We start from the raw sequence: 25,480 nt of genomic DNA on the forward strand, positions 1-25,480 counted from the left end.
AAATTTTGAAAAAAAAAGTGGTGGGAGTCAGTCTGCCTGCAGCCACCACGAGGGAAGGATCGGTCGCCATTTTTTTTGCCCTCACCAGGTTCGAACCGAGGACTCCGAGCTCCGTGTCGTAAAAGTTGGTTTTTTTATAAATTTTAAAATTTTTTTCATTAAACTCGGATAATATATTTAAATATGGTGGCCGTAACGGAAATTGCAACGGTGATGTCATCATCCAATATGACCACTTGGAATATTGTAATCGGATGGATGGTTTGTTTGTCGCAAATATAAATGAAAAGCCATTCCCTTGCATTACTCTATCATCAAACCTAAACATATAAAGGCATACATATATATATTAAACGTAGTTTAGAATATGGCTTCATGTTCCAAACTTATCTCGACTTGTCTCGTCTGGTTACACATTGCATAACACTTGTAGGTTTTTAAATTCAAACTTGGCATCATACGGCTACAATGCCTTGAATTAAATATGGACGACAGTGGAGCCATCTGGTATCGACTTTATGAATTAAAGATGGCGGCAACGGAGAACTTGGTGAATACAGGCTACCGATTTGTCTCGTCTTGTTCCCCGACTTGTCTCGACTGACTACATAACACTTGGCACCATCCGGCAGTAAATTTAAGAATTAAAGATGGCGACGGTGGCGCGCTCCTGCGGTAACTTTAAGAATTAAAGATGGCGACGGTGGCACACTCTGGTAGCAACACTGGGAACTAAAGATGGCGACGGTGGCATCATCTGGTGTCGATTATATGAACTAAAATATGGCGACGGTGGCGCCATCTACCAGCCAACTTGAGAACCAAGATGGCGGCGCCTCTGGCAACTAATTTTTGAATTTGGCGCGTGATACTAGCGACATCTACCAGCCAACTTGAAAACCAAGATGGCTGTGCCTCTGGCAACTAATTTTTGAATTTGGCGCGCGATACTAGCGACATCTACCAACCAACTTGAGGACCAAGATGGCGGCGCCTATGGCAACTAATTTTTGAATTTAGCGCCATCTGGTAGTCTGTGCTGGAATTAAAGATGGCGGCTGTATAATAATTTTAATTTCAAATGTGGCGCCTTAGGTATGCATTAAGGAAGGCAAAATATGGCGGCTGATGTTTACATCAAATTTAGAAAAGTTGAAGTTCGAAAAAAAATTCGAATCCAAGATGGCGGCCGTGACGAAAAGTGCAATGGTGATGTCACGATTTGAAGTTGGTAGAAATTTCTAGAAATACAAAATGGCGGATGGATTAGCATGGATTAACATATGGATTAGCATAGATTGGCATATGAATTAACATAGATTGGCATACAGAAGAGCATAGATTGGTATACGAATTAGCATAGATTGGCATACGGATTGTCATAGATTGACTTGGATTGGCATGGATTAGCATAGATTGGCATGGATTAGCATAGATTGGTATGGATTAAAATAGATAGGCATGGGTTAGCATAGATTAGCATATGGATTAGGTTAGGTTAGGTTAGGTTAGGTTAGGTTAGGTTAGGTTAGTTTAGTTTAGTTTAGTTTAGTTTAGTTTAGTTTAGTTTAGTTTAGGTTAGGTTAGGTTAGGTTAGGTTAGGTTAGGTTAGCATATGGATTAGCATACGGATTAGATGACGTCATCAGGTTGGCAACATCGAGGGTCGCAAGGCTAAAGGTCAGGGTCGAATTTCAATGTCAGGGGCAAATTTCAAGGTTTAGGTCAAATTTCAAGGACAATGTCATAGTTCAAGGTCAAGGTCAAAGGTCATGGTCAAAGTTGAGGTCAATTTCAAGGTTCAAGGTCAATGTTCAAGGTCATAGTTAAAGGTCAAGGGTCGAATTTCAATGTCAGGGTCAAAGTTCAAGGTCAAAGGTCAAGGACTCGGTTCAAGGTCAAGGTCAAAGTTCAGGGTTCAAGGTCAAGGTCAAAGGTCAAGGTCGGATCCTGGATCCTGCACCTGTCCCAGAACCGGCTATATCCTACTACTGTAACGGGACATTTTTTCGTGCATACATGGCTGATGAACGTTACGGGACACTTTTTCGTGTGTGCATGGTCGAAGGAAGTTACATAATCCCTTAATCACCCTCCGTCCTCCGGTGCCCTCATACATACTATACTTACCTACTAATAATAAATTATATTTTATATTTCGAAAAAAATTGTTCAATTTCTCAAAATCTAAATTCTAGCTAAGATAAGTTCTCGTAATACAGCTTTTTTTGTAAATGAGCTTCATAATGTGTTTTTTTTTTAATGTGCTTCCAAATGTCCTTATTTTGTATTGAGCTTCCAAATGTGATTCCCTTTTTTTTAATGTGATTCCCGATGTGCTTCTTTTTTAATTGTGTTTTTTTTAATTGTGCTTTCATTTAAATGTGCGTCATTTTAGTGAATAAGCTTTCTAATGTGCTTCCTATATTATTGTTCTTCCAAATGTGTTTCCTTTTTAAATGACCTTCCATATGTGCTTACAATTTTAACTGTGCTTTTAAATGTGCTTCGTTTTTTTTTAATGTACTTCCAAAAAATTTGGAAGTTATACTTCTTTAGGCGCGTTATGAAAAAATGATGAGAGTGAAATTTTAAGATGCGCGCGCATCACTGTAACACAAAATTAACAGGTTGAAGCTGCCCGCTAAATCGCTCATTGAGTCTCGAAAAAAAGCTACCAACAAAATAGAAATTGAACCTCTATTAGTCGCGCATGTTGGAACGCTCGCCGCCTCTGATCATTGTTTTCATATTTAGCCCTATAATATTTATCCACATATTTCTAGTTTCTACATTCACAACACGTGTTTTAGTTTCATGCAAGTGCGAATTATATATGTGCTAATAAATTATTTTTAGAAGTGATTTAAATTGAATATTTTGATTAATATTATTTACTATTCGTAAATATTAGTAAAAACAGTTGTGCTTATATACTTTTTCAAGTGCTCCAATATAATTGAGGGTAACTATCCGTATGTATTATTTATTGATATAAATTAAAATATTATTATTTAATATAATTAATTCTAAATAGTATTAAATTATTAATGTTAAATATTTATTATTGGTTATTTAATATTTACAAAATAAAGAAATAAATTTAATAAAACATTTAATTAAATTGTGATAAAAATTAAAATCGAACATCAAATTAAAATATTAATTTTTTAATATTTATTATTAAATTGAATAAATAATAAATATTTATAAAAATAAATGAACAAATTTAATGAAAACTTTTTGATAAAAATGATAAGTGAATATTAAATTAAGAAAATAATAAATATTTTAAAAATGAATAACCTTAAATTAAATTTTTTTAATTTATTATTAAATTTATTTATTTTCTTTTAAAATATTTAATAATCAATAATAAATATTAAAAATTAATAATCATATAATATTGAGTACAAATCATGTCATATATATTTATTATTCTCTAAATTTTATTTTTTTAATTTTTCAAATTTAAAATTAACTTAATTGACTGTTTTGACTATATTTTTCCAGCCCTTTTATTATTTTATTGTAATTAATTATTTGCATGCAATTAAAAACTATTTTTTAATGATGCCAAAGAAGTATAACTTCTCACGCGCGTACATCAGTACACGCACCCATTTTTTTTTTCAAATGTTTTAACAAAGGTTCTTCAGTTTCCGTAAGTGCTTCCAGTGGTGCTTCCCTTATTTTAAAGTGCTTTTAATGTGCTTCCTTTTTTCAATGTCCTTTCAAATGTGATTTCTTTTTGTTGATCTTCAAATTCGGGCTTCATTTTTTGAATGTGCTTCCAAATATGTTTCAATTTATTGTGCTTTATTTAATGTGCTTGCAGAAGTGCTTCATTTAAAAAATTACAAAATTGCTTCATTTTTTGTTTGTGCTTCCAAATTACCTTCCATTTTTAAATGTGCTTCCAAATGTGCTTCTTTTAAAATGTGTTTCCAAGTGTGCTTCCCTTTTTAAGTACTTCTCAATGTTTTTCCTTCTCGTTGATTGTGGATCGTTAAATTTGTACTCAGCACTGATGACTTAATGGTTCGGAGATGCCTGATCTAAACACCTGACATTGTACATGAGCTGTTCAAAATGTTAGCCGAGTACCTATTTAAAAAAAAAGTATCTTCGTTTGGTGGAGCTTGGTCTATACACCCGACATTGGTCATGCTTGGCAAAACTACTATTTATGCCTGGCCTCCGACGAGATGTTTCTGTCCAGCAACTGAATATGCTTGACACCAACTGGATGTCCTGGTCACAAACTCAAAATGCCCGGTCAAAAAACTGGATGGACATGGCCATCGATCAAGTTCCTTGCCACTGAATATACATGCCTGGTTAATCGACTATTATGTGAAATACCCTGAAAACACATTTCAAGGCATTTAAGGTTCTCGCACTCTCTAAATACTGCAGAAATCGTGGAACGCTAGTATTTTCTTGGTTTTTTTTTACTTTTATAATTTACATTATAAGTATTTAATTTGTAATTTGGTTATTTTTCCTCATACCTGTCACATGAAAGGTAAATTAAATAAAAATTAATATTTTTATCTGAAGTTATAATTTTTGCCTCGTCTAGGGGTCGAAACAATTAGATGAATTGATTTACTCAATCAGTACACTAATAAGTGATTTTTTGATGATTTCCGAAATTTTTCCAAATTTATTGCTAAATATTTACAGAGTATCAAGTTGGTGGTAAATGTCATTATCGACTTACTGGAGGATTGTAGATGAGGAATCTTGACCGCTTTTTTTAGGGTTATCGCCATATTTTATTAAATAAGTATTTTTTACATAAAATTCAGTTTTTTTGCCTCAACCAAGGATCTAACCAAGGACAGGGCTCGATCGAATCAATCAGTTCAATAATTGCTGTTTTTTGTATATGTTTTGGAGTTTTTTTCCGAATTTTCAGCTTAACACTTACGTATTTTCAAGATGGTGGTCAATATTTCATCATCGGTTTATTGGAGGTTGTAAAATGAAAAATTTTAATTCTTTAAGGATTTATAATAATATTTTATTGATTAAGTTTTTCTTTACATAAAATAATCATTTTTGCATCTATCAACTATTGAACCAAAGACTAAAATCCAACGAGTCAATAACTATTTAGTAAGCTATTTTTTTTATAAATTTTGGAATTTATACAAGTTTATAGGTTAATACTTACAGATTTTTAAGATGGTGGGGAAACAAAATCGTAGACTTGGCGTCATCCAAGATGGCCATCGGGGTTCGGATCACATGCAATGAAAGGCGAATACGACTGAACTTGTCCCAATCCCCACCACTAGAAGCCACCACCAAATTGTATTTCCATAAGAAATACATTGAACCCCGTATCGGCATTTACATACTACTTGTTTTATTTGTTCTATTTATACACGAAAAAATTCAGCATAAGGGCGGTATACATTTTTTTTTTTCGTGTTTTAACAAATTAAATAACGTAAAATATCAAGTTAACACTAACTATTAAACCATGTTACACAAAACCATTAAAGAAACTTGATAACTAACATAATAAATAAAGTAAAACTAGCCCTTCTATAAATGAAATTAATCGGTTTACATTCTTAAAATCTTACTTAAGAGTTTATTTTTACACATTATACCGCGTCTTATAAATTGTCTGAGGTAAAATTGACTGAGCAGGGTCACACTTCCAGGGCGCTGCCTCTGTTAATGTCGCAGGGTTTCAGCTGACTCTTGTGAAGCAGAGAGCGATAATGTGTTTTAAAAACAGCTATGGACGTGCTCTGCTGAAGGGAGTCTGGTATGTCATTCCACAGATGGCTTGCCCAGTAACTAAATGATATTTTAAATAAGGTGCTATAGTGATTAGGTATCTGAATATTTTTTTCTATGTCTTGTGTTAGCCATGTTTTATCAACTGTTCAAAAAGCTTGGAATACAATAAATTTGGCGACGCTCTAAAATGTATATTTTTGAGTTGGGTTACAAAGTGACATTACCATCTGTGATCTATGTTGACCCAGTTGGTTTTAGTTGGTTTCTGACTTACATAATGGTGTTTCTCCAAATTAAAAGCGTAACGTAAACATGCGTTTTGCAGTTACTGAATTATATAATTCGGTGTTCTGTCAATGCCGACAAATAATCGTACACAGTAATTCAAAGGTGATAACACAAGTGAGTCACAAAGTTTAGTTTTAATATAAGGGGCAAGATTATTTTTTTTTAATTTGTACAGGTGCCGAAGTCTGTAGTATCCTCTTTGTAGGTTAAATTTCCTTCAAATGTTGTACAAAGATTTCTGTAATTCTGGGTTAGTAATTGTATTAATATTTTTCTGCGTACCTATTATCATGTATACAGATTTCGAAGCGTTTAGCTTTAAATCGTTTTGAATGCACCAATTGTGTAATAAATTTAGTATTTGTTTATGCTGACCACTGCATAGTTCCATTTTGTTTATGATTCATAAGTTATGAAGAATTTGCTACCCGGTTTTGTAATGAGTTTCAGAGCATATTGTTAGCAACAACAAAAATTTACATAGGCATATTGTTAAATGATTTCATTAAGGGTGAAAAAAGGAAGCATTAAGTAGTTAAATAACTTAAGTATCTGTTTACTTACAGATATTGACGAATGCACAGAGAGACCAGGTATATGTCATCACAAGTGCATAAACGTGTGGGGGTCGTATAGATGTCTCTGCAACCCAGGTTTCATTTTGCAGAATGACAACAGGTAAGAACGTCAAGCTAATTTGCATCATCCTTACTGTTCAATTAATGTGTGATAATATTTTTTTTTTATATTTTAAGATAAAAGTATTTGCAAAGATTGTCAACATAAGTGATCAAGAAATAAACAACAGGCTAACATAGCCTATGCTTCTTTGTATGAGCTAGTTTTTTAAATGTGACTTCATTTTTGTCTGTCCTTGTAGAATAAAGAGCAAAATACACAACAGTTATGGCATTGGAAACGCTCTACAAAATTAAATTTGGTTTTACAGGGTGGCAGAATAGTAAGATCCAAATAAGGAGATAATAAGCAGAATCACAAATCGGTCATGGTGAGCCACTAAATTTTTTTTGGGGGGAAGGAGGGGAAAAGTAGTTCAGTCAGTTCATTCAGTTCATTCTTGACGTTTATTTGCTGTAGATACTACGCTTGTCTGCACTGTTAGTGCAAATGTTAGATTACGGACTTTTCAACGAAAAATTCACCTCAAATAATCTAAGAGTTATTCATGGTTCCATATAACTTGATCTTCGTCGAAACTACATCGGATTTAGACTTACGTGCTATAGGTATTCTGTTGTAAACAGGGAAAAAGGCAAGACATGCACGAGAAAGAAAGAAGAATATAGTTTGTTGTAGGATAAATATCTTTATTTGATTTTTTCTTAGCACTTAAAGTAAGTGGGAGAAATTCATTAGGTACATGATTTACGACGCTTCTCATAAGCTAACGAAATGTCCTCGATAATTTGTAACCAGTGTTTCTCGTAAAGTAAAGGTGTTCATTTTTAACAAAGTGTATGTCATGTGATGTATGTATTTTAGTTTAAAATTTGTTTGTGTTAAAATTTCTTTTCTGATTTAACATACATTAATTGAAATTTAGGGATGCAAAAGATTCTGCAATAATTTGATGCACAGTCAAATATTTATAGTATTTCACCGAATCATCATTTATAATGTATCTTTTCATAGTTTTTTTAATAAATATATTAATTTTCTTTTTAAGGCTCACAGAGTTGGTTATGTTGAGTTGCTGTAAAACTGGAGTCACAATGCCGTGATAAACCCGACACGACAAGTCCGACACGCTCAGTAGCCAATGGAATACGTGACGTCAACACGACAAAATACGCGCCCCGACGTTCCGCAAGAAGTAGATTATATTTCTAATTTTGTCGTGTCGTGCCACACAATGGAAAGCAAAACGGAAACCTTACAGAACTTATCTACTTTGTTAATATTTATACTAAAAAACTAAATTTCATTTTACATTTCGGTACATTTTCTTATTTGCAGTGTGTCTTCAACTGTTTATTACGTTTATTTTTAATTTTAAGCATAGCTAACAGAAGAGAATATTCTCTCCTTATCAACATATCTATAGCTTGCTTCATTATATCTAAAATAAACTTAATTTAAGTTTGTGCAATAGACGAATAAATGTTATATTGTTATGCACGTCAACTGTCAACAGGATATAAAAGGGCCTGTACCTTTTTTTAGCGCATTCTATGCCCATTTCATGGACGCGTTTGGCTATTGAACACCTGCCTGTAGCTATAATTAGTGTGAGATGTGTTAATGTTATCGTGGTATTGTGACCTTACCCAATTAATTGTGTCGTGCTGGAACGCTGTACGACGCCTAAAAGGAATTGTCGTGTCGTGTTCGTCGTGGTATTGTGACTCCAGCTTAAATTATAAAACATCGGAATATTTTTGTGCATGTTATGTGTGGTATTTTAATGTGATTTCATATATATTTATCTATGGCACAAGGAAGGGGAAGGTGGGATTTTAGATGGGAGAGGAAAATCAGGGAATTCAACTGCAGTAGGAGCGTGGCAACAGTATGAGTATAACGGGTCTTGTGTGTGTTTTTCAGGACGTGCCTAGACATTGACGAGTGTGAAAAGTTCAAGGACCGCAACTTGTGCATAGGCATGTGCGTCAATGTTCCCGGCAGCTACACGTGTGCCTGCCCGGAGGGCTACCGCCTGGGCTACGACGGCCGAACATGCCAAGGTCAGGTCAACATAGCATCCTAGCAATGCCGCTATTTCCCTTGGTGACAGGCGTGTAGGAAGCGGGGGGGGGGGGGGGGGGGGGGGGGGAGGCGACCCAGGCGACTGCCAGGCCATAACATTTCATGGCCGGGCAAAGTGATGGTTTTGCCCGGCCATTGCATCAGATGAACAAGAGGCATTCATTGTCTTCATTGCAATGTTAAGTGGTATTGTAGGATTTTCTTGTCTGTGCGTTACTTTATTCTTAAAATAAATTGAGACTTTTCGATAAGTCTACAGGCACAATAAATACGGCAACTGTTCTTGTTTTCTTCTAAATATTCACGTTTCACAGTGCTGATAGCGGAAATATTATAGTGGGATATAATACCAGTAAATATTTCCGCTCGTTGCAGTAGCTTACGCTCCGTTTTTGTCCACTCTTGTCTACCTATGTCGGTGCATTATTTTTTTCCGCTCGTCGCTCGTGATTATTCCATCGAGTAATAAAAAAATTTCTTTGAATCTACAAATCATTGAACAAGAATTTATAAAGCAGATTTGCAGTTATTTTTAAGCATCTTCACTCGCATATTCTGTGGGGTTCGCATTTTAAACTTATTCTTAAGGGGAGTCTGACAGTAAAAAAAAATTAAAATATTGACTTTTTTAATTTTTAATACCAAAATAAAATGTCGACTTTCCTGAATAAAATGATATTAGTGTTATTGCGAAAAACTTTTTTCCATCCTTAATTTTTTTTTTTTAAGTTGAACTGCATTTTTCGAAAAATTTATTTTTGTGACTATTTTAATTTTAAATGCTAAAAAAATTAAATTTGAAGGTGCTTGTAATTTATGTACTCTGTGCAGTGGGAAAATTCAACAAATTGCCTTTAAAATGAATTCTACGAGGCGAAAACTGAAAAGTGAACACTGTTTTGTAATGCCGAGCCTTAAGTAAATTTGTTTAAAAAAAAGTTAAAATTTCTGCTAGTAGTGCATTCAATTTTTTGCACGAAAGATGCTTAAATAGCACCATTTTGCTCCTTAGAATACAATTTTTTTTTCTACTGGGATAGAGCCCCCGGACACCCCCTTTGTTAAATCCACCACTTATAATGATACTCTCCTTTGCCCCCCCCCCCCCCCCCCAATTAAATATTTGCTTCCTACGCGCCTGCTTGGAGATACCTTAGGAATGTATAGCAAATATGAATACCTAACCACACGACGGACAAGCCAACATCAGTCAACGTCAAATGTTACTTACATGGCAAAAACACTTAATTCCGTTAAAAGTAGAGCATATGCCAAGATAGGGCTCAACACGAAGTATTCCCATTTTTAACACAATCTCATTACATTTGGTTTTTTTAATGAAATGTATATGGACATGTATAGGAGCGGACGCAAACACAGAAGCGTAAAACATACATTTCTTAAGACCCAAAGAATTTGTTTTATTAATATGCAGGGTAAAACTGATTAAATTGAACCACCGCCAAGATCGTAACACGGATGTTACGCTGAGGTGAGTGCATTGTTAAGCCATTTGTAGGCCAAAGCCAAAATATATTTGGACGAGAAACAGTTCGTCGTTAAAAAACAGTTGTGCCATTTTATTTCTTGTAGCAGTGTGCATCTGCGTACTTAGCCAGAAATTTATGGTACTGTAAACGTTTCTACGAAGTGGATTTAAAATAGCGACATAAATCAAAAATTAAGGTACTCAAAATATGATTAAAGTGTGTGTTATCCAAATTAGAATTGACGACGGAATTACTTTAGGAAAGGTAACAAATTTATGATAATGAAGATTATCTTAATTTTGACTAGTAGTCAATTTCAAGCAATTTATATTATTATATATATATATTTATTTCTCAATAGCTTTTTAATAGAAGTATTTATTGGTAGGTACGAGCGCAGGGTCCAGGGTAAGGTGCCGAGCTGCCAACCGCCATCATGGATATTAATGGCACGGTGGCAATCTTGGATGACCTTAACTGTGATCTTTGACCTCGACCTTAACCCTGACAGCCATTTTGAATTATGATGTCATGTTCGCCATCTTGGGTTTTGGAACTTTCAGCCATTTTGAATTATGGCATCACAGCAGCCATTTTTAATCCTGACATCACTACACCATCTTGGACTATGACCTCACAGCAAATTTTTTGATTCTGCCCTCATGTTCGCCATATTTTTTTTCGTCTGCTGGAGGCCGCTATATTGAATTACGTCACAGCCTCCATCTTGTTTTTTTGATTTGTTAGAGGTCACCATCTTGGATACTGCCATTTTGTTTTTGATTTTTGTTGCTAGAGAGCGCTAGCAACGCTCTGTCTCAGGCACGTAAGGTTGGTGTTCCATTACCTACCAATGTTACGTCCCTTATCGACATATTAAATTTATTTTTTTATACAAAATACATTGGAAGTGAGGTGATACGTACTATGACAGCTTGGACCTTCGAGTTGAAAATCATACACCTTTGAGCGCACGGCCATCTATACATTTACCAGGCCGACAATTAAATAAGGTTTATAAAAAAACACACATATTCTGACTTTATTTTTTTTAATTGAAGGCATAATAGCATTGCCTGTGTGTGGCTGAGTCACCATCTTTATTTTCAATACTTGCTACTAGGATTTGTAATACACATGTTGTTTGCTAGAGGGCGCTGTCTCAATCATGTTTTCAATACTCGTTTCTAAGAGCACTAGTGTCTTGTACACACATCGTTTGCTAGAGGGCACTGCTGCCAAATGGTTTTTAATTTTACCATTAGAATGCAGTATTACGAGACACTCACGACGTCCACCATCTTGTCGGCCATCTGGGATGCCATATTGAAATTCTGTATTTAATAACCTAAAAATTTGGAAAAAAATTCCAAAATTCACAACAACCACCCATTAAAAAATTGATTGGTTCGATCGATTCCTGTCCTTTGTCCGTTTCTCGGTCGATAAAAAATTTAATTAAACTAACAAACTTCTCAATTTAACATTTTACCATTAAACTGACAGGTTTGAGAAATAAAATAACACATTTTTACAAACTGAAATTTATAATGTAAATTCTACAAGTACAAAAGCAAACCAATTATTAGAGTTTCTCGATTTCTATAGTCTTCTTAAGGTGCGAAGTGGCATTTCCACATGACATTTGATTACTACATAGAGCACCGAACTTAGAGTTCTCAGTTTCGTTGAAAGGACAGTGATATATTTAATGATTTCTTGCACTAAATACGTGTACAAAATCTTGTCGCAGAAGTTACATTTTGGTCCTGATGAATGCGCACCATTCCGTCACATATCCTGATGCGCCTTTTCATTTTCCCATAGTGTATAAACTAATTTTTAACAAATTTAGAGTTATTATTACAATAGTATATAACAAACTCGCGAATTTTCAGGTTTTTTATGCTGTCACATTAGGCAAAGTTAGGTGATGGAACACCACCAGTGGCTGCTGATGACACAACATGCGTTAAATATTCCTCTAGTGCTGTCGGTTAGGATGGTAGAGGCAAATGTGGATATTTGGGCCCCCACTTTGTTTTTTGAATATAATTTTTTTTTACCTGAAATTAATAAAAAAACTTCCTTGCATTGTTTACTATTGAATTTAAAGTGTTAGGACTTGTTTTTACACACACAAATCTACTAAAAAAATTTTACCAAAAGTCTGCATTTTTTTTTTCAAATAAATTTTTGTGCTGGTAATATGGGCCCTTGAGTTTTCTCAATAAAATATCATTAAAATTCTCAAAAAAATATCATTTATTACAGTTGTTATGTATTGCATTAATTTTTTAAATAGTATAAAAACACAAAGCGTTATAGTAGCTGCTTGGAAAAAGTTGTATATTGAAAGATATTTTCCAAACATAAAAACTATTGGATTAGGATGCAAACATATCAACTAATCTATGAACAAGTTAAAAACTTAAATTTATAAAAACTACTTTATTTTTTTTAATTCTTAATAACAAAATAAACCTAATTCAAGATCGTCTGACCAGAAAAGTCTGTTGAAAAATGTTATTTGAACATAAAAATTAAGATATCTTGACTGAACCATTAAAAAAAACTATTTACAGAAGTCACAGATATACACATCTCTGTCAGCCCCAGCACAAAGGTTATGAGCCCACATTTCGCAAATCATACACTGTACCTACAGTTCACCGCTACAGTCTTTAGAAAAGACCTGTTCACAGAAAAGACAGACTGCATCTTCATCGTCGGGGGCAAAATTTCCTACTTCAGCTTCCATGACGGATTCTCCTGAGTCGAAATTATCTTCTTGGTTTTCTTCATTTGATGATTCTACAAAACACAACCTCTTTTTAACCTTTTTTTTTGCCTTTGGTTTTGTATTGACATTTCTTTTCCTGTATTTCTTTGTTTTCTTTGTCGCAGCTTCATTAGCTGTTGTTAATTTTTCATTCCTTTTTTGCTCTGCTCCTTCTAATGCAAGTTAATAAGGTGATGATGTAATTACTGCACATTTCAAAGGTTTCGGGCCTTTGTTTGTCATTCTCTTTTTTGGTCGTGGAATAGGCAGGATGTCTTGAGGTGATACATGGCCAGAACGCATCGAAGAACACCCGGAAGGGCCATCTTCTACCAAGTCTTTCGCAGATGGGTTTAGGTTCCTAGCAGCAGGTCCGGAAGTGGATGCAGCAGGCCCGGAAGTGGATGTAGCAATGGCAGCCATAGAAGATCTAGAAGTAGACTGTTGTGTTTTTTTGTGGGTTGTTCGCCCTTTACACGCTTTTAGAACTTCAAGACTGATGTCCTCTACATTAGCTTCTTCTGAAGAAGCGAAGTCAACATCACTAAACAAGTGGCGATTGAAAAGGAAAATCCCGGTTTCAGAAAACCCACTAGCAGCTATTTCACCTGTTTGACACTTGAGAAAAGCGTTCCCCAATAGCTCAGCAATGTCATATGGTCCTAGAGGTCTGATGTTGTGTAACTGCCACTGCCTAATATTTTCACTATAGTAGTACTTCAAAGGACACATAAAGCTTCTGTCGAGAGGCTGTAACTTGTGTGTAGTGTGAGGAGGCAGGCTAACGATCGTTACGTGGTTTGCACGAGCTAGTTCAATGACATCAATGTTCTTTGTATGAGTGTGATGACCATCTAGAATTAGCAAAATTGGTTCATCTGCCGTTGGTTTTGCTTTTGACAAAAAGTGGTTAAACCGATCAGTGAATAGGTTGGTTTGAATCCAACCTGATGGATGACACCTTCCAATGGAGCCTGGCAGAGCACCTTTCATTAGTGTTTCTGTCATATTTTTCCTTGGAAAAATTAGCATAGGTGGGATATGAAGCCCAGAAGCATTCATGCTAAAAATGCAAGTTACTAGTGACCCCCGTTCTGCAGCTGTTAGGGCTCCTACCTGCCTTTTGCCTCGGAGACCTACAACTTCAGATACCTTACTTTGCACAACACTAATGCCGGACTCATCTACGTTGAACACTCTGTCGGCACTGTAGTTGTTAATCGGAATTCAGCTTCCAAGATATTGTAAAATGCGTTTACAGCTTCCCTGTTGAAGCCATTGTCCTAGCGGAAGAAGTCGCTGAAGGTTTCAAAATAGATATTGACTCTTTGCGGCGCGACATGAAATGATCAAACCAGGCACGTCCTGCAGTTTCGCCATTCGTAAATGGGTGTGTTATGTTATTTCTGACGCACAGCTGATAGGCCATCCGGCGCACATCGTTTCTTGTAAGGCCGTGAAATTTCGCCTCCATTATCAAAATATATGTTACTAGCTCCTTTTCAAGGGCTGGAGGGATTATTGTAGGCCGTCCTATTTTCATGTTCACTACTTCTTGAATAGGTTTCTCAACACGACATAGTCTTTGTAAAGTAGATTGTGTTAGGGAAAAAGATTTTGCGGCTTTTTTCAAACCCATTTTTTTTTCTTTAACTGCTGATACGGCTTTCGACATGTCTTCTTTATTCCACGCCTGCCTTTTACCCTTTTTAGGAGGTACCAGGATTTTTCGTGGCATCTGCAACATAAAACATAACATAACGTTGTAGTGGTTGTAATATGGGCCCCTAAGATTATGGGGCTCATATAACCAGCACTGCAATCCACCTTAGCTATCTTGGAAAATAAAATTTTGCTACGAGTTTATTTACAAATGTTATGACAATACCTGATGTGATAGGGAATCCTTATAACATACTAAACACACACCGTACTATGTTTTTACTGAATACAACAAAGAAGCTACGATAGCAATGATGTCAACACTTACCTTTCAAAGTTTTTCTCAGGAACAAAAATTTAACTGTCTCACGCAACACTAACCATGACAGGTACTACATTGGCGCGCTCGCCAGTGCTGTTTGGCTTCATGCTTTAGTAGTTCCAGCGTTCACCGCTAGAATTCGTGGCCTGTATGCCCAAATAACAACCCCTGGCCCAAATATCCACCTTTGCCAACTTCAATTGAGATATCTGGAGATGTCATCCTCGTTACCATAGGGTTCTCTGTCGCCATCAGCGCTGTTACAGTCAGCATACATTTCAACCAAGTAATGTCCCATGTTTGGCGTATAGACCAGTCGTCTCCGAACCACATAGGCCTTCTAATTCAATACTTGGAATATCTTTCAAACAGGTCATGTCCAATGTTAAGCCTATCGGAACAACAAGACCAGGTCATGTTCAATGACAAACATATAAACCAAGCATCTACGAACCACAGAGCCATGCAATGTCCAATGTCAGGTGTATAGATCAAGCATCCCCGAACTAAGAGACCTTCATTGACGATACCTTCATTGACGATACCTGTATTATCTTTCAAACAAATATGACTTATTTCAAGCAAAAAAGACAAGAGTCTCTAAACAGTCAGAATTAGAGTATGGTTGTAATCAATTACAAGCAAATAGACCAACTAGCTAAGCTTTTTTTTTCGCTTAGGCTATTGTACGACCAAGAATTCCTTAAATATTTTTTCTGCTTACTTCAAGACCAAGAGGTTTTGATCCATTAAATATTCAGTCCTGACTAAATACTTGACTACGTACATTTAACTATAAGGACATACATCTGACCGAACATTAAACTCGGTAGGATACGATCGGTAAGATACGGAAGCAACCGCCTGAAACTGCTCCAATTGCTCCAAATGGCTACAATAGCTCCAAATGCTCCCGTTGTTCCACTCGCTCTAAATGCTCTAATTGCTCCAGCTGGCTATAATAGCTCAAACTGCTCAAATTGACCAAACTGTACTTATTTTTCCAACTGCTCTCATTGCTCCAACTGCGCTTGACTCCGACTGCTCTAATTGCTCCAAATGCAATAAATGTTCCAATTATTCCAACTGCTCTATTTGCTCCAACTTCTCCAACTGCTCCAACTTCTCCAACTGCTCCAACTTCTCCAACTGCTCCAACTTCTCCAACTGCTCCAAGTGATCCAAGTGCATGTGGTTCCCACTGCTCCAAATGCTCAAACTAGCGACAGTAGCTCCATCCATTTTATTGCTCCAACTGGCAACACTATATCCAACAGCTCTAACTGCACTAGTAGTGTAAATTGGCCGAGTGTGGCACAGTGTATTTTTTATGATACTATGGTTTAATGGCTTGATGGCTTGTTGGCTTCCAATCATAAGGATTCGCTTAAGTTTGGGCGTGTAGGCCTCTCACACCCTATGATCGGGAGTTCGTAGGCCATTTTAGATGAAGTTACTTCCACGATATTGGAATACACGAATTTGAAAATCCATTGTTATTATTATGCCATAAATTCGGAATAAATTACAAAATTCATCCAAAAAATTATTAATTTTCGAAATAATTAAATTGATTTCTGTCCTTGATTCGATACTTGCTCGATGCAGAAAAAGTTGATTTTAGGCAAAAAATACTAATTAAATAAAATATGGGGGGAAAACCTACAAAAATCATAATTCCTTATCTACAAGCCTACAATTCCATTTTATTTCATCCATTCCTGGCCTTGGTACGATAATTGGTTAATAAAAAATAATATTTATTTGATCAAAAACACTTTATAAAACATGGTGAATAATCCTAAAAGCGTCATTAATTCCTCATCCACCAGCCGCCAGTAAGCTGCCGATGTCATCAATGCCACCGTCTTGGAAAAAATTTAATAATTCTGAAAAATTAGAAATTAATTTACAGATTAACTAAATCGATTTCCGTCCTAGGTTCGTTTCCTGGACAATTTTGTAAACTTTATTTCAGTTTAAAAATAGTTATTAATTTTAATTTAACATTGAGTGACAGATTCAAGGATAATTAAGCAAGAAAATGACAAATAAAAAAATTAAAACCTGAATTTCCCATATACAAACAAATAAATTACCTGTATTTCTCAATTTCGACAGTCTTCTTACAAGGTAAAACTAGTCATTCACATGTTATTTTCAGGTCAGTTCTAAAATACAACCGATTAACCAGGCACGTCCAATCATTGGCCAGGCACATCCAGTCAGCGACCAGGTACAACCAGTTGTTGGCTAGACACGACCAGTTTGTGGGTAGGCACTTCCAGTTTGTGGTCAGCCTAACAAGACCAGTTGGTGGCCAGGAAAATCCAGTTGGTGGCAAGGTACGCCCAGTCGGTGGCCATACATGCTGTGGATATGGATTCTTAAGCCTCAATATGGATATTTCAAGCCGTTGGAATTTTTGAGGACTAAAACTGAATATTTTCCCTCAAAACGGGAATTTTTCCTTCGAAAACAAAAAAATTTTAGGAATTTTTAATAATTTTTGAGGAATTTTGAGGAAACTCAACACCAAAAATGGTCGTCGTAACGTCAGAGAGGTCGGTCATTGAACCCATCCCACTTCACACTCGAAACCCAGGGCCAGTATGCCCATTTACCTACTACATACATGGTCTTGAAAACGAGCGCTTATCTGTTGCTTTGTAGGAAGTAAAATAGGCCATACTGTTCAACAGTGTGGTCTCTTCGTTGATCTTCAGCATTGCTTTTTGCAGCTTCTCCCGATGGTCTAGTTGATGATGACGGTTTGGTGGACGTAAAATGTCCATACTCTACAAGGGAACTTAACCATTTAGCTGCAGCAGTGCACCTGAAAACGTTCTTTTGCAGAGTCGTCGATGGCCTGCTTTGCTTGACTCGGTCTCACAATGACTTCTATTAAGTTTAAGGGCAATTGCATATCACGCGAAGAAAGTGGTGTGACTTTGTTATTTGGACAACAAACGGCATTTAAATTTTAAAAAATTGTGAGGGATGATTGTTTTGGCTTGAGAAAATGTAATCAAAATTGGTGCGGTTTTTTAAGAACTGCTTGTTGCCAGAGCTTGCTTACCCATGTCAATCCAGGAGACAACAGATTCGCAAGCCAAAATATAATATTTAGGCACAAGAAAGTATTTCAAAGATACGCAAAATTTCAGATACGTGAATGTTGAGGGACAGGTATTATGTGACTGACGTAAACATAAAGTTTCTTTCTTTATTGATTAATTATATATAGGCCTATAATAAAAAAATTTAATACAAATAATTGCTCACTTTACATGCTAGCATAACCTAAAAAGTACTTTAAATGTTTTTGCTGACATAAACAATAGTAACTTAGTAGCTGATATTGAAAGCATACGATTTTTATTAATGATTACAAAAATCTTTCGCTGCAAGGCGAATGATTAAATTATCCAAATGTCAAAAAGACTTTATCGGTAAAAAAAAATATAAGGCAAACTAACCAACACCCACAAAATCACAGAGCAGAACTTCAGCAATTGATATTTTACGTAAGAACTATAAAATATATTCGTAGTCTGTTTTCGTATAAAAAGACACTACTATAGGGTGACAGGTTTTGAAAATCATACATATCACAGACATTACTAAACCACCAACACGCCAATTAAACTCATAGTCATGTTTACGAAGGTAAGACAGCAAGCACACCAGTTCAGTTTCACTAAAGCTTATTTGAAGAACTTATCAATACATTCAATATTTTCGGAATAGTTTTACGCTCAAAATTGATACAAAACCAACTCATGATTAGTTCTATATCAATTATACTACCACAATAAATCTTTCATTTCCTTCCTATTGTATTGAGCATTGAAATATTAATGTACTTTTTTCACACATTTTATGATACTATGTAGAATCTTAACTATAACATGTGTTTTTATTTTTATTTATACATTCTTTTCAAATATATATAAGGGAAGAATTGATACATATTTATGAATATCAGTCCAATTATGTAGTTAGGAATCTGAAAGATGTACTAACAAAACTGTGTCATACCAACTTAACAGTTGTACAAATACAAGAGTGCAGTGTTTGCTGAAACATTTAATCATTTTATTTATTTGGTTTTAAAGCAGCAGAAGTTTTTTTCTTCATTTTACTTTTGACATCAACAAGTGTCCACTTTAGTTCCATGGCCCACTCTGTAAATATCAGATCATGTAATACTTTGAATGTTAGTGTTTTTTTTTTCATATAATTAACTCATCTTTGAGCACTGGATACTTTCCATAATATCTCAAAACTACACAAGAAACTACACGAGAAAGGTAGTAAAACCAATATAGAAAATTATCGTCCGATAGCAATTAGGGCCTACGCCTAATTTCGCAGAAATATTTGAACACTTTATGAAAATTATGGGTACGAAAATTATAAACCACACTCAAATTTATATCAAGGTTTTAAATTTGCTAGAAACACCGAAACAGCTATTTCTGATAATGAATCACTGAAATTTTCGAACAGCATCTCAGAACATTGACATGATTAATAAAACTATTTTGTTCGATAGATTAATTAAACTGGGAATGGTGTAAAATTCACTCAAAATATTACAGTCATATCTAAATGACATGAAGAATATTGACTCCATTCAGCACAGCCTGGATGATTGTGTTCATACTGTCAATTCTGAAATCGAAATAATAAATATTGGAGTTTCCCATGGAAGCATTTAATGTCCTATCCTGTTTATAATATATGAGAATGGCAGGGAAGAAGCAATACAAAATAAGTCACATTAGCTTTGCAGATGACTCCAACATAATTCTTAAAATGCAAATATTCTCAAATCTAAGAAAGTCTCTTTTAAACACTTTAAATAGCTTAAATTTAAAAACAAAGAATAGGTATAAAAATGTCTGTACAGTTAAGCCTTAATTATGAATTGGTAATAGAAGAATATCAGACAGATTTCATAGAAGTTGCTGTTGACAGTGAACTTTATTAGAAGCCTCACATAAACAATAAAAATATATTTCGGCACAGCCTGCAGGCTGGCGTAGATTACAAAGTAACTATTTATTCGTGAATGTTCTGAAAACTACATGAATATGATTGAAATACGTATCTAGAAAATTTTGAGAATTAAATACACAAATGATATATGTTCTCCAGTATTCCAGATTGTTCGATTTAACATTATCTTATAGTATACTCCCGATTATCTGGGGTAGTTACTGGCAAGGTGTCCACGGATAACCGAAAGACACGGTGAAAGCAAAGTTAAAAAAAAAAACTTAACTTACCTTTTTCATTCCGACTATCTAGACAAACACTGTAACAGACGCCCCTGAAGTAACGCCCTAATGATTTTCAGTAAAACAGAGCGCTTATCAAAACGGCGCCAGTCAAATGCGTTTTTTTTTTTCAATAAGAGATTGTTTTAATCAAAAAATTCCTTTTCCAATCATGTATCTAAGTGTGCTTGCTGACTACCGTTAAAATTATCGTACTATTCTAATATACGTTCCATGTCTAAATATATTAGCCGTACTTTTAAATAAATATTAAATTTCATTTTGAGACTAAACCACCTAATATTAAATTATTATTACACGTAATGCTTTGTTTACATAATAAGGCTTGGGCATAACATTCCTTTGTAGGCGCTACCAAGATTTCTGAGTAAAAAACTAATGTTTTTGATATACGAGATATATTTCAGTTGTAACAAGGTGTAAAAATGTATATACTTAAGTTTTCTGTTATTAGAAAGATTATTTTTTAACCTGTTCACGTAATTCCTGACTGTAATTTACTAGACGCGTTTCTGCCATGAATTGCAACTAGCGCATCCTAGTAAGTGCGAGGGAAACTAGACTGAAAGCTTCTGGCGCTTCTCTTTCCAGAGGTACGGCTGACAGGCTGACACGCCTTCCATGCGAGATGGTGGAATATAAATGTCAGGCGTCATCGACAATAAATAAAACAAAATATTGTTTGATGTTTCGTCACATTTTAATTCATTGCATTACTAATTAAATGCATTGGATGTAATGCTACACAAGCGTCGTTGCCATTGTGCGCGCAGATAAATTAAAAATTAAAAAGTCAAAAATTGTTTAGCTTATTGTTAATGGAAGTTAAATATGCCACGGTTAATTCGCAAACCGGAAAATCCGCACCCGGATAATCAGGAGTCTTTGAGAAATGTGTGATTATCCGGGTGCGGATTTTCCGGTTTGCAAATTAACCGTGGCATATTTAACTTCCATTAACAATAAGCTAAACAATTTTTGACTTTTTAATTTTTAATTTCTCTGCGCGCACAATGGCAACGACGCTTGTGTATATATGTGTATATATGTATATATGTGTATATATATGTATATATAATATATATGTATATATATGTATATATAATATATATGTAAATATGTATATGTATGTGTGTGTGTGGTGTGTGTGTGGTGTGTGTGTGGTGTGTGTGGTGTGTGTGTGTGGTGTGTGTGTGTGTGTGTGTGTATGGGTCATTCTAAGTTGAGAGGTAATTCGTTGTATGAAGTGGTGGCACGGCTTTTTTTTATTTTTACTTAAGTATACACTTTTTTTTATAAAAACTGCTAAGTTGAAAACGTTTACAAAGTGGCCAGTCAATTTGATGCTTTTATCTCGTTTTATAAGAGACCAGGGGAAATGCACAGTGCAGGGGAGTGACAAGGTGCACAGGGGAGGACACTTTATGAACAGGTAAGAGATGGACATAAGAAAACTAGGTTATTTTTATGAATCATCTTTATTTATTTTAATTATAAATTATTTATAATCAGAATTTTTATTTCTTAGCAGCCTTTGTTTATAAAATTTAATGTTTCTTAAACGCTAGGTACAAAACATGAAAAGGTTCTTACTTTTCTTTTCCATCAAAACAAATATATATATACTAGCTGCAGTACCCGGCGTTGCCCTGGCTGAAAACAGGGTGAAGGGGACCTTTTTCGAAATCAGACGTAGTTAGTAATTGTATTCTTAATTTGAATGTCAAGTGTGCAAAATAATTTATATCACTTTCAGATCCCGACAGACTTTGTTCTGCCAGTGTATAGTTTTATACCTGTATATATCGAAAAATTGGTGGGCTGTATGTAATCTAGACTTTATAAAGCACTATAGAAAAAAGCTAAAAAAATAAGAGATTAGTTATACTGAAATGCCTCATTCAGTTTTGTTTTGTAATATGTTTAAAGTAGTTACACATATACAAATCATCCATCCATATCTCTAAATATATTTATCTCTATTTACATCTATATATATGTATCTCTCTATCTCTTTTTATCTCTTTATATCTACATATATACATCCCACTATATCTCTTCTATACATAAATCTCTATATAGCGCTATACATCTATATATCTCTTTATCTAACCCATTTCATTCTCTATACCTCGCTCTATCTCAACTTATCTCTCTGTCTCTCTCAATCTCACTCTGTATATATATATATCACTCTATCTCTGTCTCTCTTTTATATTTAAATAAATTGTCTCATGCTTGCGCACTTTGACAACAAAAACAGACGAAGTGCCGCTATATAATATGAAATGAACACATTTTTTTAAAATATTCGTGCTCCAACTATTGCAAAATAATTATACCGTCTCAGAAACCTTCACGGACATCCGCATAACAACTCACCAAAATTTAATCGCAATCGGATAAATGGTATAGGAACGCATACGGCACAAACAAACGAAAATTAAAGACATGACAAACGCATCGAACGAAGGTGCGTTTAAAATTCAAAACAACTCTATATATTGACGAAGTTAAGAACCAAACTGTTATTAGCACCTTTATTTTGCTAGCCGCTGCGAGCTCCACTAAGCGGGCTGGTCTCACCAAGGAGAAAAATATTAATTTGCAAGACCTTACTATGTGTATGATCGTGTGGCAGACATAGATAAATGACACTCACTCACTATTTGTATATCTATGACCTATGATTTTTTCTGTTATAAAATTAAATGTTCACTTTTTCACTCCCTGAAAGATATATATATATATTTATTTATTTATTTATATATATATATATATATATATATCCAATTGTGAATCTAAACCATCCTCGAATCCCCGTGAACTCACACAAAAAATTTCATCAAAATCGGTCCAGCCGTCTAGGAGGAGTTCAGTGACATACACACGCACACAAGAAATATATATATATAAAGATATATATATATGTGTGTAACTTTACTATCAATAAGCAATAACTAAATACAAAAAAAAACCTAAAATTATGTTTTGAATCACAGTGTTAATCTTTGCTTGTACAGTATATTTTAAATTTTAAAGGTAACTAAAAAAATACCTAATTTTTTCTAAAACCCGCGTTTTTAGACATCAGCGGATTCATTAAAAACATAGAAAATACGCTGCCCTCTCATTTTTAAGTTAGGGCCAGGTAGTTTTTTTTATAACCTGATACCAGGTTATAAAATAAATATCATTAATTCTGAAGTTTTTTCCAGCTTCATCACAGATTTTACAAAATACAACTTGAACGTCATCATTTTCTTCAACATCTCTACACATTTCAACATAACGATATTCTGTTTTTCTATCTTGAAGTTTAACCAGCACAAAGTCCCCATTGTAGAATGATTTTTTTTTTTTCAGATGTTGAGGGCTTTAGATCATCTTTGTGCAGTCTGGTTTTAATGCTTGTGGTAGTTACAGAAAGCTGTAGTGTTTCTTGAGGGTTCTTCGTGCGTTCTTGACATACGAATTTCATTATAATGCGACAACGAACAAAAGAGCGTTCTCAGATTTTCCTCTGCGCATCCACAGACTTCCCCTACCACGGAGGGAAAGGAGGGGTGGCAAACCAACCCGTCACACCTGAGCCCGTCTTACACGAACACCAACGGCGTACTTATGCATTTCATTTCATCATTTGACCACAGTGGCAACTAAATTGCGCCTCAAAATTTTTAAATTAGTTTTCCAGATTAAAGTCTACGTCCCTCATGGCATAGCATTATTGTTATTGTTTTTCCCATTTTGATGTTTAATTTTATGATGGTGTTTTGATTGAAGATTCATGTATCGACTCGTCGTTTAAATCACAAACATTTAAAACTTTTAATATATATATATATTAAAAGGCTCATTCAAATGCATGGCTGAAGAAACTTAGATTCACCGAGTCTAATTTATTGCGTAGGAAGTTAGAAATTATATTTGCGCTAAGATTATACCGAAGTGGTTTAGAATCCATTTTAAATGTAAGTACTGCTTCAAAACATTGAAACAGGCATACAAAATAACCAGTTCGTAGACAAGAAAAAAAAAGCTAGCCCACAATTAACATACTCACCCACCTATTCCGAATCACAAAGACTGCTTTCCTCACTGTCTGTATCGCTTGCAGTGTCCGTGTCACTTGAACATCCGACATTTATTATTATTGTATCAATTTCAATGTCAATTCTCCTGTCACTGCTAACATAGTCCACTTCAATATTTTTCATATTCCTCACACAATTTTCTTTTATCATCTAGCGATGAAGAGATTCCTTCCCGAATTTTGTTTTTGATGTGTGCCCATACCAGCTCGATCGGATTCAAATCAGCATGGTATGGAGGCAGGCGAATGACAAAATGGCCACACTCCGTGATTAACGCATCTATTTTAAATTGTTTCTTTACTGGCGCACTTTTTACTAAAAGCAGAAGACTCACTTTGGTCATTGTTAAAGAGAATGAATTATTGTTTTTTGCTAGCCAGTTTTGGATGTCTTGTATTATGGATGATGCTGTAGGTTTTTTGTTTACCTGTGCATTATGATAACTGGCGTTGTCCAGAACTAAAACACATTTTTCAGGTAAATTTGGCAGTAATTTACTTTTCACCCACATTGAAAAGTTTTCAAAATTCATATCGTCATGGTAGTCTCCAGATTTTTGTTTTGATTTAAAAATAAGTAAAGCATTCGGAACAAAGCCTTCTTCTCCACCCGCATTATCAATAATATTAATCTTGGACCTTTCCCAGAGGATTCTGTGACGCCTATTTCCGTATCTGACTGCCAACAAGAACTTATGCTGTTTGTAGCATGAACATAAGTTTCGTCAACATAAACTACGATTCTGCCAGCCTCACGTAACTCACGCATTTGTTCAAGATAGCGCCCTCTCCAATCAGCTATTTCTGGCTTTTCAATCAAAATCTTTCTCTTCGATTGACACATTTTCCAGCGAAACCCTAACCTATTCAAAAACTTTCGCAAGTATTCCCTGCTACAGTTCAAAACGTTGTCTTCTTGCAAAGCCTTAGTCAACTTATTTTATGTCGGAACCGATTTACTTACTGTATAAAACTCGTGAATTTTTCTCCGCACGGCACCACATGTAAAATCGTCTACTTCGATTATTTTCCTATGCTCTGTTT

General features: G+C 35.0%; 1 protein-coding gene across 1 annotated transcript in view; it reads left to right on the forward strand.

Moving 5' to 3' along the window:
* Positions 1-25,480, forward strand: part of LOC134529374 (fibulin-1-like) — a 539,830-nt gene that overhangs the window by 390,784 nt on the left and 123,566 nt on the right. The window contains exons 19-20 of the mRNA XM_063363371.1: positions 6,618-6,729; positions 8,617-8,756. Of these exons, the coding sequence (XP_063219441.1) occupies positions 6,618-6,729; positions 8,617-8,756 (252 nt within the window). The remainder of the gene's footprint in view (positions 1-6,617; positions 6,730-8,616; positions 8,757-25,480) is intronic.

This window comes from Bacillus rossius, chromosome 2, assembly GCF_032445375.1.
Source record: "Bacillus rossius redtenbacheri isolate Brsri chromosome 2, Brsri_v3, whole genome shotgun sequence".
Classification (NCBI taxonomy): domain Eukaryota; kingdom Metazoa; phylum Arthropoda; class Insecta; order Phasmatodea; family Bacillidae; genus Bacillus; species Bacillus rossius.